General features: G+C 41.0%; 1 protein-coding gene across 1 annotated transcript in view; it reads left to right on the top strand.

Moving 5' to 3' along the window:
• The first annotated feature begins 674 nt into the window (after positions 1-674).
• Positions 675-12,862, top strand: part of csmd3b (CUB and Sushi multiple domains 3b) — a 346,791-nt gene continuing 334,603 nt past the window's right edge. The window contains 2 exon segments of the mRNA XM_030788642.1: positions 675-733; positions 735-1,009. Coding sequence (XP_030644502.1) covers positions 675-733; positions 735-1,009 — 334 coding nt within the window.

Here is a 12,862-nt window from a genome sequence, read left to right as displayed (position 1 = left end):
GCAGTCTAAACCTTTGGAAGAAGGATTACACTTAAATATCCATCAAGAAAGGTGTAATTAAACATAGAAATCTGAGATGGAATACAACGGATATACTACAGGAAAACGAATTTTGCTGATGAAGAGTCACAAATCGCCTCTCTCCTGAATTAAGTCTAATTATATGAAACTCCTAAAACGTTCTTGCAGAGAGCTCCAGCTTTCAGAACTTGAACAGATCGTTCCATTCCTGTACAGGCTGCGAGGCAAACTCTTGCAAACGTCACGATTAACTGAAATGTACTATATAAAACACATTTATTTGTCTTTATGAGGCTTTAAATATGAATCTGTTGTGTATTTTCTTGCAATGTCCAAGACATGTAAAGGAATTCGGATGTAGATAACTTATTGTAAAATTACGCCATATTCGCGCACAACAGCCTAGAAGTTTATTTATTTATTTATTTATTTAAGTTAGCTGACATGCATCAAAACAATGTATGCACGATTTGAAATAAATTGTGGATTAGCTGTTGCAAGGATTGTTGAAAGGGGGGAGGGCAGTGTTTTAAGACAGAGAGCGGACAGCTGAGATATTAGGGCTGTATTAAAAAAAAAAAAAGATAGAAAGAAAGAGGCGCCACGAGTCGGCAAGCAAGACTACAGCTCAGAGTTTTGCCCCTTTAAGCGAGATGGTTGAGTCCTCGTCAAGGTTGCTGTGGTATCCCAGCTTCGCTGTTCACTTCTAGCTGTGACCGCGCGCCAGCCACAACGCAAGACACTCCGCTTCTGGCTGAGGAACGGAGGTTGTCCCAAAAAAAAAAAAAAAAAAAAAAGCTTCATGTGAACATGAAAATAAATGACACCGAGGGTTTTCACATCTGGTCAACAGAGGTCCTAAACATTTTCAAGAGAGGATGTATTAAACGTGGTCCGGTGGACTTTTTTCAGGCAAAGAAAATGAGGATTAAAACTGGAGTTATATTTTGGAATCTTGTGTTTTTTATGATGGTCACGTGTGTGAGAGGTAAGGATTTGCTCTCATAGCCTAACATTTGATTCTAAGCCTTATCGATTTGTTTATCAAGCGGAATTATACTAGCCTTGGTATGAGAAGCTGTTACAGAGCAGCGGAGAATGCATGAAAATAGGCACAGCTTAAGAGGCGCATTTACTTGCCAGGCTTGCCGTTCAATGCAGGCATTGAGCGAAGAGCTCAATAAATATTCTTGCAGTCTGCTCAAGCGGATACGCGAGTTGCTTATGTCCTCTTAAGTGGTGAATTGTTAAAGAAATTGCCCCTGCACAGAAATCTAGAAGTGTCTTTATTTTTGGGGGGTTTTTTTGTTTCTTTTTTTTTTTTTAGATTCATTTCAGATGCTATAGTCTACAAATCTGATTTTAAAATGAGGCGTTTTTCAAAGTGTGCTATGATAATCGTCATTAAATCTGACTGAATGTGATATAAATATAGCGCTCCAAAAACGACTGGCTTCTGATGACTTCAGGTATCTTTCCTCGGTAAGCCACGACAGAGAAAGAGTAATGTAGCCACTACTTGCCACTCGCTGCCAGGTTTCATAAGATTCTGTGTGCACGGGAAAGCATCGGACAGGCTACGGTGAGCTTTATTACAGAGTCAACATGCGGTGATACATTGCAGTCCTGGCGACATGTGCGGGCTCTGCTATTACGGTGATAACCAGAGGTACACACAACGTGATTTCTGTATCTCACTGCAAATCTTTGAATGGAATCCTGACTGTCTCTGTGCAGCGGGGCAATCGATGCGCTGTGATTTCGAGAATTTAACTGTTGCGCTCATCTAACATACGACGCGGACAGCTACTTCACACCAGGGCAATTCGTTGACTTAAATATCACTGCCTGTTTAAATGTATGAAGCATTTTCGCAATAAATCTACACGTTCTGTCTGCGTATATGAGACTGTATTCGAGTTGCTCCGATTCTCCCATTAATGCAGAGGATCATTTTCAGTAGCCAACAAAATCAAATTGGTTTAAAAAAAAAAAGAAGAAGACAAATTTGTCAGTGCAGTACATCATCTGATATCTAGAAAGCATTCTACCTGTTTCCCCGTTTGCCGCATACATTTTGTGTCTGTGGCTATTCGAGGTTTTAGTTGATTCAGAGGGGTGGAGGCAACCCTCTGAACAGCGTTTCTGGCTGATGTATCTTGGTCATTACCACCTGCCTCGCATTTTAATTTGCATCTGAGCTGGTCCATTGTACAGTTAGTTTTACTCTGTTGTTAAGTACCATGCCTAAAAAACCCCATATGTTTTTCTTCGTGATTCAGTTTTCACATACATATTTCGTGTTGAATGGTAATTAGATTAAAAAAAAAATGGCACATCGACCATGGTCACATTTCAAGGCGATTCGTGACATATAATGATAACAAACTTGGGATAGTTGAAAATACAATCAGTTGTTGTAAATTTTGCACATAACGAGATATTAGGTTATTCTTTTTTCATAAAAGTGTGCAAACTGCGGTCTTGCTGGCTGATAAGTCGTCGCGTGGTGGCGGTGTGATGAGATCCTAGGGATAATTAATGCGATCTCAGCCTCCTTCGCATGTCTGAATCCCTGTTCTCCAACCCGGAGAAAGACACATCATTATCACTGAGTTTTCTATACCACGACTCTCTTTGTACTTAATATATTGATGAATCTCACTTGCCAATACTGCAGTTTGATGAGAGACGCAAATATAGTGATGAAAAACTCGCACGGCGATCAGTACCGATAGCAGCGAGGGGTATTACCACAGAGGTAGACACAGACATGCACAGACCCGATTTTATATAACTCACGACCTGATATTCTTCTCACTTTCCACATAATTCAGCAATTCGAAACAGATGAGCGAGTATACACTCCTCTCGACGCCTAATGACGAATTTGCATCACGCAAGTCACGCACAGATAACTGAATGCCTTTGATTCGCCTGTCCTTCTTTGAACTTAGCATGAAAAAAGGGTAGACACTGGAGCACTTGTGTTGAAGCATTCGCGTCATTCCCTGTCCAACTGAATTTGTAAATTATGGATTTTCTACTTAAAAAATGCAAGACACACTTCTATCTAATGGCTCAAGTCCCACTATTAGATTGGTAAGTCATCAAATCTCCGCTTCGTTTCTGGCACAATGCGGAGCTCAACTTCAGTAGCATGGAGAAACACGGCACAGCTGTATGGAATCAAATCAGAATTTAGTGTTCGCCTTGTGGAAAAGCGCAGACCAAGTTCGTGTCTCTATTTATTTATTTATTTATTCACTTATTTTTAACATACAAGAATGATCTGCCAACAAAGTTCCATATGGCTCTGGAGAACTGAGTATATCCGCGCCGACATGTGTCTGATTGCGCCATCATATTGTGCTTATGTCGCGTCTGTTAAAATACACAGACCAGTTTAATTTCAGAAAGGTCAATTTAAATCACTCATCCGTTTAAATAGCTGATGTCACCATAGAGATGCGACTGTGTTAATAAGCATAATACTTGTTGTCATAACATCACAGTGGTCTAATTTGTCTCAGATAACTAACTTGCACCAATTGCTGCTGTTATGTTCTGTGGAGAGAAACTGTACAGTAATGTTACCTGCATGGTTTACCTCAGCTTCACTTGCCTTACATTTCACGCCTTTTCAGCATCAACCTTTTTGCTTACAACAGATTCAGGATTTACCCGTGCCCTTTTCTTAATCTCTTGTCCATTAGAAAGCTTGAGATGAATCTCAGTTCAGATCAACAGCCAGAGGCTCAGTGTGTCTTCAGCATGGTGAACTTAGAAGCTCGCTGAAGGGAGTGAGCCAGAGGAGGGGGATTCGGATTTATAGGAATAGAGAGCAGGCTTCTGTTTAGGTTCGGTGACTTGTCCTTTGAGCATACATGTGCACATGTTCCACTGCATGTGAAACATCTCTCTCTCTCTCTCTCTCTCTCCTTTCTCCTCCCTCCGCCATGCAACGGAGAACCGCAAATATCCAGAAGCAGTGTTGTGTGTCGAAGCCAGGTGTAGACAAGGGTCAGCACAGTCCCCAGATGTCAGCAGTCAAATAGATTTCAGGGAGAGGGGGAGAAAAGGGGGGGGGGGGGCAGAGAGAGAGTGGGAGAGAGAGAGAGTGGGAGAGAGAGAGAATCTTATTTGTGCTGTGGTATCACCAGACAAATGGGTGTCGGTGATTATTTATACATGCATTTAGAGCAGAGACAGCAGCAAAAATACTTCATTATGTCCAATTAATTGCCAACGACTCCAGGCACGCGGACCTCAGTTAAGTCCCTCAGAGAATTTAGAGCAGGTTAGAGAGAGAATGACTCAAATTACATCACAATTTCAGCTCCCACAAAGCAAAGGAGGTAATGTGGACATAAAGCTTTGCAGATACCCCCTGTTGAGGGAAAGGATGGAATTGTACTCAGCTCAAATAAACCTCTCTCTCTCTCCCTCTCTCTCCCTCTCTCTCTCTCTCTCTCTCTCTCTCTCTCTCTCTCTCTCTCTCTCTCTCCCTCTCTCTCTCTCTCTCTCTCTCTCTTTGTGTGTGTGTCTCCCACAGTGCACGCAGTTGCTATGAAGCCATTGTGAAACCAGTGTCAATACCATCTTGAATATGTTTTACCCTTGGATTTATTTTGAACTGGAATGATTCAGAGATTCAGCGATAGGTGGACCATTACAAGGCTTTGCATGGGCACACAACAGGACAGTTTTGTCCCCTTGCAAGGGCTACGTTACCCTAAGAACCCCTGGCTCAGTAAGCGAAGGATCTCTGACATTACTCAGTGGTCTCTCAAGGTGCCTCCATTTTGGAAACATTCAGACGACATAAAACCGGTATGCATCGCTGAGTTTGTAAAAAGAAAAAAAAAAAGCATGTGTTGACAAACTATATGGCTAATCAACGGAGATGGTTTACATATGGGTAAACGGCATGCCTCAGTGGTTGTATTGGATTCTTGTTACTTTGCTTTGATGGGAGAACTCGTGAGAAGCACGCTGTCTGTTTAAAGCGTGCTGTCTTTAGTGGTCTCGCACGAGTGGATTACCTGCTCATCCACGCTGATTGGCGTTGCCTCTCTAATCAGTTTCTCCTCAGGGAAATCACCTGCGACCTCCTTAGACGTCTTTTTAGTGACAGTGATTGAGAAGGCCTTGGGGTATGGCCTCTCAATGCACTGACTCATTTTTTACATGCTAATTAGACAAAGGAAGTCACTTGTGCTCACCAACCATGTATTTCATTAACGTATGACCTACCAAAATAAAGTGTAACCAAAATCGAAATGTTTTGACGATTATGATGCTAATCCAGCGGTCCTCACACGGTGCAGTTAACTTCAGTTCTTTTCTTTTCACATCCCCCCCCCCAGCCCCCAACACCAACAGTGCAATTTTCACTCACACTTGACAAAGACCCCTGTAACCTCAGTCAGATGGAGTCTTTGGCCAGTGTTCTCTTGGACAAATTAGCAGTCCTTATTTGGTGCAGAGTGTGAACTGTGGGGATCTTTCCTGTTTGGGATGACCTTGAGGTGAAAGGGTAGCCTCCTGACGTCTCACAGCTGTGATGTCAAGACTGTGAAAAACAGCGTTTGATCGGAGCCTCTCAAATGCGTACGTTGCTCAGGTGCAGATCTTGGGAGCTGTCTCTCTGCTTTTCTTGTTCACACGCTTACCTGTCGCATCCCACACATTCACAAATAGAACATTAAGAACCCACCACCTCTGTCAGTGAAAGAGAGAGAGAGAAAAAAAAAGAAGGCGGCTGGGGCGAGGGGAGCGGGGATTATATTTGTTTGTCAGGTGTTGGCGTTCAAAAGGCATTTATTTATAGACATTTCCTGAGCCCAGAATGGTTTGTCTGCACTCAGCAGTCAAAATAATTCTATCTTGGTTTGTGTAAAACCATAATGAGATGCTGTTGCTGTTTTGGTAATGTGTTTACTCGGTCAGTGTGTGGATCTACTGTATTTGCTGATGATGGCGCTTTGAGTTTGGTTGTGTTAAGACCCGTTGGCCCATGCTATTTTTAGAATGTTGTTGGCAAACATCCTGGAATTCCTTAACATAGACTCAAGTCGCCCTCTAACACCCCCCCCCCCCAATAAAAAACATGTATGGTCACCTTACTTGTGGGCAGTGTTACCTTACATGGAGTCATCTTTTCTACGCTGATAACTTCTTTGGGTTATAGGGTTGTGAGCAGTGACCTGTGATATGAGTTATATCATCACCCAGGTGTAACCCTGACAAGTCAGATGGGCTTGGGTGCACTAGGTGATGTGATCTCACAAAACTCAAAGCACACGAGTGAGACCACTTGTAGTGTGGCTTGATCTCTGTCTCTATATTGGAAATAAAATGGCGGCAGCTTCCAACGTGGTGTTTGAATAGCTCTCTTGAACAAACCGACAAATACGACTTTTAAATCAGATTTGGACGTGATTCGGTGTAGCCACCCATACATCAGAAGATATATTTACACGAAAAAATGCATTTTATGAAGCTGCAGCTAAATGCTAAATGAGTTTTGCATAGTGGTCAGTGGTGCACTGAAAGACCCAAAATGTTTTAAAAGTATCGTTGCACAGTTGCCACCGGTTCCAGGAATTCAAACCGGCATTGTTTTCTGGTTCATCCCCACAGACTGAAGATCACTCAGCCGAGTTAGTGATGTATTTTTGCCCTCATTATTTCACAAGGGAGACCTGTTTCACAACTGCTGTGCATGCTGGGACTCTCGTTTTGAGAGGATGTCTGTGTCAGTGCAATCTGTGTACTCCTAAATCGGCTCTGTCTCCTGCAGTGTGTCTCTGCCAATTTTGCATGTCACCCTCCCCTCCCCCTCCTCTTTTGTGTATTTCCCTAAAGTGGTGTTTTCATTTCCTGGGCACTGGAAATAAATAATAACTCTTTATGCTAATGTCTCTGGTTTTTTTTAAAAAAAAAAAAAAACATTATAGAGACAATTAGTGGTTGTATTTATGCTGTGAAGAATAAGAAGCGTTTGTGAATGGACGGCAGTCGGAGAGAGACCTGTCACCTGCTCAAGGCCACAGCTGGACGGACGCTCTGGACAAGCCTGACCCCCTCACCCTTTGTTCCCCAGGTTCTTGTTGGAACAGTGGACACAGCTGCTCTTCCCCTGTGGTCATATTGAGTCTGGCCATAAATTAAAGCCAGATACATTTCTGGTTCAGCTATCACCAGTGTCCTGCAAATGGGATATTGATGTCTCTGTCTGTTTTTTTAGCTTGAGTGATGTTTTACATTAGAAGGGAACTCCAATACAGTAATGATCAGTCTTGACTTCTTTCAGATTAGAAATTGGAAGGTAACCATGGTAGTGGTGAAAAAAGCATTGTTCTATGTTTTTAATGAAATGATAAAATTGAACTCAGCCAAGGACTAACCAGTCTGTGATAAAATAGAAACTTTGACAGAAATCAAATTTTAAAAGTGATTAAAAAGAATTGTGTTTAAATAGATGTACCATGCAGACAAATGATTATGCATTACATGGTTACGTGTAAGGTTTATGATGCCTACCCATTAAAGTAATGCTACTGCCAGTTGACAGCACTGTGTGTTAACTTGCGTGGTCCAAGGCAGTTAGCATTGGTTTACAGCACTACTTTGGCTACCCATATTTTAAATAAATAAATAAATGAACAAATAAAATACAGTCATCAGTATTCAATAAAGTGATTGTGGATCCTGTCTGACTAACAAAGAGAAACTGAATCATTCTGATGTTTTTGTACAGTGTGTTCAGGGTGTGTTAGAAGCTTAGTTGAACATCCAGTGAGATTTCATCACTCACAGAGCAGAAGTCTTTTGCCAGATGAGTTAGCATTGTTCTGTGGGGCTTCTCTGGGGGCTAAGAGGAGGGAAAGGGGGGGGGGGGTGTAAGGGGATCTTGTGTGGCCTTTTAAAACAGTACAGTCAGAGCATGGTGGCATTTAATGCTCCTTATGCTTGTGAAACACTTGGCCATGTTCCACTGTTAAATATGAACAATTTGAGGCCAAAAGAACCTCCAGTAGTCTGCACACAATGCCCTCTGTTAGAGCCACAAATCTGAGAGAAGTTTTCTTTTTTTTTTTTTTTTTAAACAGCAAAGTTTCATACACCATCTTCCTTCACAATAAGAAGCAAAGTTCTACGTCCTCAACTGGGGATTAATGACTTTCGGGTTCTAGTGCTTACTTAGGGACTTGATACCTTCAGAAGGTCCCCTCCTCCCCAATTTGTAGTATAAAAAAACAAAAACCATCAGAATTATGACAGGAGAATGTATTTATGACCACATTTATGATTGTCTCATAAAGGTACAGGCCCCTCTGTTTGAGTATGAAGAACTTACTGTATCTCTTTCCTTCTACTCTTCCTTTTCTCATTGGGTTTTTAAAGAAATGCAACTGAAACATTGGATGTATTAACCGAACAAAAAACAGGCCCAGTGCAGTGGAAAGGAACCATCGCGTTCAGTTGTAATTGCAACAATTAAAAAAACAACAACAGATGATTAGATCACTACAGGCTTCATTTCACAGGACGGTGCCTTTGACTCGTACCAGTATGCTCAGGAAATTTCAGGAGGCGTTAAGATGAATTGGGATCACCGGACAACTGCTTGATTCCCGTCCACACAAGGATGGAAGCATGAGGGCACAAACAGATAGAGCCTGTGAACTGGTTGCCAAAAACAATGACATTGACCAATGACTGGTGCACTCGATAATGTCTTGACCACTCCCTGACGATGATATCAGTTTTGAAAGGACTGTGAAATCAATATTCGGTGTGTCTCCAAACCCAGTGATCTGCCTGCATAGGCAACATTTTAAGTCAGCAAATGAGTGGCCTTGACATGAAGGCCATCCAAGTTCTTAGATAACTTATAACACAGCATATTTAAGAGAAATCAGATTGGCACAGTTTTAAATCAGCATCTCATTTAATCTCAAAATGCAATGCGATGATGAGCTTTTCAGAGCATTTTCATTAAGGATGTCAAAGGTGGATTGGCAAGCAGCAAAGTCATCTTAACATACGTTATTTTAACCAGTGTATGGTGTTTTGCTTGTGTTTTGTGGTATAAAAGTGTACAAGTGTCATGTACAATTTTAGTTATGTCGATGGTCATATTTGTGGTATATTCAGGATATTAGTAGATTAGCATGCTAGTTAGCCCATCAACTCAGCCTGTCGTTTCAAATGGCCAAATAGCTAAGTATCTTGTTAGCTTAGCTAGTGCCAGGTTGTTATAATCCTTTTGTCATGCATTACTGGCTTGGTAACTGCAGCTAACTGTCACATCTGTGCAGGATAGTCTTGGATAATTAGCAAGAGTTATGGGGATTCATTGGCGCTCCAATAAATGCCAATGAAAATGGCAAGACCAGGCTCCATGGCTGTTACGTTTTGATGCATACTGATGGCTGAGGTGAGCACATACATGAGTGCATGCATGAAGCAGGAGCAATTGTTGACACGATTGCTGTCTGACTAGAGCGTGTCAGTAAGCTGTCTTAAAAGGCTCCATTCCGCTTAAAATTCTGCCTATCTTGGCAGCTGCCTATGTGTGCAGCAGGGAATCAAATTGTCCCATATTATTCCAAATTATCAAGTGTATGACATTTTACAGAAGTTCAGCAACTTTGTCAGCATTAGGGGCCGGGGAGATATTGGTTTCTGGGGGGATTAACTGAATTTTCCGAAGCAGTGTCACTTTTTTTTTAGGCCACAATGACCTTGGCATTTCCTTAAATCACTCTTCTGATCATTTTAATAACTAGGACTGATATAAAGCTACTCTATATGTGGGACAGTTTATCGGGGATAAGTAAAAGGAAACCTTACAAAATAAATGATGGTGCGTGTGATGCTGTATGTGGATATGAGTACCAGAATATTCATTGGCCATGTTCACACATTCTGTCTGGTAGATGGAAGCCACAGTTAAATGGGCTAAATGTGAGGCTCAGTCACATTGAGATAATCACTAATAACACATAGAGTGTTTGTCAGTGGCACAATAGCCCAGGTTCTTTTTTTTTTTTTTTTGGTTGAGGTCAGATGAGTCTCTTTATGCCGTATTCATTCATGCATTTATTTCTATATTTTGTTTTTGGCTCGTTTTTTTGTGATTCATTGAGATGTTAATTTGAAAACAGCTAGGTGTCCTATTACTTTCCTTGAAAAGTATTTAGGCAATTGGTGCTCATGCTTGTGCTGTTTTTTGAGCCATGTAATACCTACTTTTATAATAGGTTAATATTTATATTCTACCCATAACCAATAAACACTCGTGGCACTTCAACTGTGGCCCCATAGTCACTAACAAGCAGCATTTTACGGTTGGTTGTGGTGTTCCTTTATATTTAAAAGCGTGTAACACTTTTCGAAAGAAATCAGAAATGAAGTGTTTACAGTCTATAAGAAATTAGAGTTAGTTTCTGACACAATTATGCATCTGCATTGACAGTGGAGCCATTTTCCATTACAGTTGTGTATAGTTTTTTTCCAGCCATGATTTAGTTACAGCACCTGACATCCTATTGAATTAGGAGTAATATTTGCAAATAACAAAACAATTTATTCTGGATTCCTGCTAAAAACTCAACAGATCTGAACATGTTGAGGTGCTCCACTGGCTTCCGGTAGCAGCCCGCATCCAGTTCAAGACACTGGTGCTGGCCTACCTGGCCACAAGAGGCTCCGCCCCATCATACCTTCAGTCTCATATAACTCCATACACCCCAACTAGGACCCTCCGTTCCACGACCTCCGGACAACTGACGGTCCCCTCACTCCGGGAACCCGGCAGCCGCTCCTCCCGACCACGCCTCTTCTACGCCATTGCCCCGAGGTGGTGGAACGACCTCCCCCATGCAGTCAAGACTGCGGAATCTCTTACCATCTTCCGCAGGAAACTGAAAACCCACCTCTTTAGAACTCACCTGTCCCCCAATGCCTAACCTCCCTTTCCTAGAGGAAAAAAAAAAAAAAAAACCCTTTGACTTGTATTTGCGTTTGTCAAAGTATTCCAGGGGTGCAAAGCGAAGGGGCAATTTGACGCTCAGTCTTATTGTGATCTCTGTTGAAGGTATTAGAAATCCGACCGATGCACCGATTGTAAGTCGCTTTGGTAGAAAGCGTCTGCCAAATAACTAAATTGTAAATTGTAATACCAAGCAAACATCACTTGAAATCTTCATCAAAAAAGTCTTCAGTCTTGAGTAGAGAGCAAGGTAAGAGGGAAAAGGGGTGTTGAAGAGAACTAGTCCTATCAGTCACATACTGATTATGCTGGTTAGTTCTCCCACCACTCAAAGATGTCGTTCAACAGCCTAAATATGCAAACATATAATTCCATTTGTTTGCCCTTCTTAAAAGGAAAACTGTCATACGTCTGTGTAGAGATAAATATGTTATTGTGTACAAGCAGAAGACCATTATGTTTAGCAATAATTAATGTAACATAATGTTCATATGTTGAATTCAAGAAACACTTAAAGTTTGCAAATTTGGCACGTGACCTAAGTAGATTTTGTTATTGTTATTAGCTAGGCTGAAAAATACTAAGGTCAAATGGATACTGCGTCAACTTTGTTAAACAATGTTAAGCTTTTTTTTTTTTTTAAATAAGGATTGTGTAGTGGAGTAACAACATATTCAGGAATGCTTGGACTGGCCATATCTGACATTAATTAGATGTTTCTCAGCAAGCCATCAACAACAGGTGTCCACTCACACAGCTCAGTCTATACATCTGATATGAGTGAGTGAGACATTAGTCCTGAAAAGAAACCGGTGATTATCGCCTTTTTAATCATATCACTTTCAGAGACACAAAGCAGCATCTAATTAAAACCAGTTTGTTATTTCGTTTCTGATGATTGTCATAATTAAGGTGAGGAATAACTGACAGGGATACAGAGATACAGAGTGATATTTATGGTGATGCAGAACAGATATTTTCTAATCTGACTGTGAAGCATCTGTGCAACTTGGAACAATGCGTATCTTTCTTGTGCTGCCACATACTGTCACGTTTTCTGTATATATTATCTATTAGCTCAGTATTAATAAACGCTTGCTTTTTTTTTTTTTACTCCTGGTGTCAGTCAAGTACAGAATGGAGGATGCTTTCTTGCATGAAGTCCAAGCTTGTCTTGTGGTTTGTGTTTAGGGAAATGATGTAAAATGACTACTTTTTGTTAGTTACACCACCTGACATTTGGAGAAATTGATTTTCTGGAAGGGTCAAATAGATTTGTATTTAGTACTCCGACGTCTCTGCTTCTTACTTGTTTAGCATAAAATGATCCCAAACTATGTGATTAATGGTGTTGTCCAGAGAGCTGTGGTTCTTAAAGCACTCGAATATATTCAAAGTCAGCCGCATCAGTTTGACATTTCTGACATAGAAACATGAAAAGTCCGTACATGAAGTCTATGTCAGCGAAACTGAATGCATTTAAACATGTTTGTTCATGTTTAGCATGTTTACAGTGAGCACTATGTTGATTTTCTTTAAAGAAATAATAGGTTCAGAAGCAAAAAGCATGTCAGTGACATGCCCATGGAGTTCACATAAAAACTTACCAGTATTATAGACTCAGACATCTATTAAAAGAATCTGCAATAACTTCAGTGACCGGGCTTTATGTGTTACTCTGACTGTCTGCAAGGCCAGATTTGTTATTTAAATATGTAACCTATGAGAGATGCCATGTCTGGGAAAATCTCTTTGTGTTCTGGTGTGAGAATGGAGCCAGGCCCACTGAGTATCAGGAATTACTTATGACTTAAACTCAAATGTCAAGCCTGCAGC

Source organism: Chanos chanos, chromosome 12 (assembly GCF_902362185.1).
Source record: "Chanos chanos chromosome 12, fChaCha1.1, whole genome shotgun sequence".
Classification (NCBI taxonomy): domain Eukaryota; kingdom Metazoa; phylum Chordata; class Actinopteri; order Gonorynchiformes; family Chanidae; genus Chanos; species Chanos chanos.
Note: the sequence above shows the minus strand (reverse complement) of the source record. Positions and strands in the feature narration are given on the sequence as shown.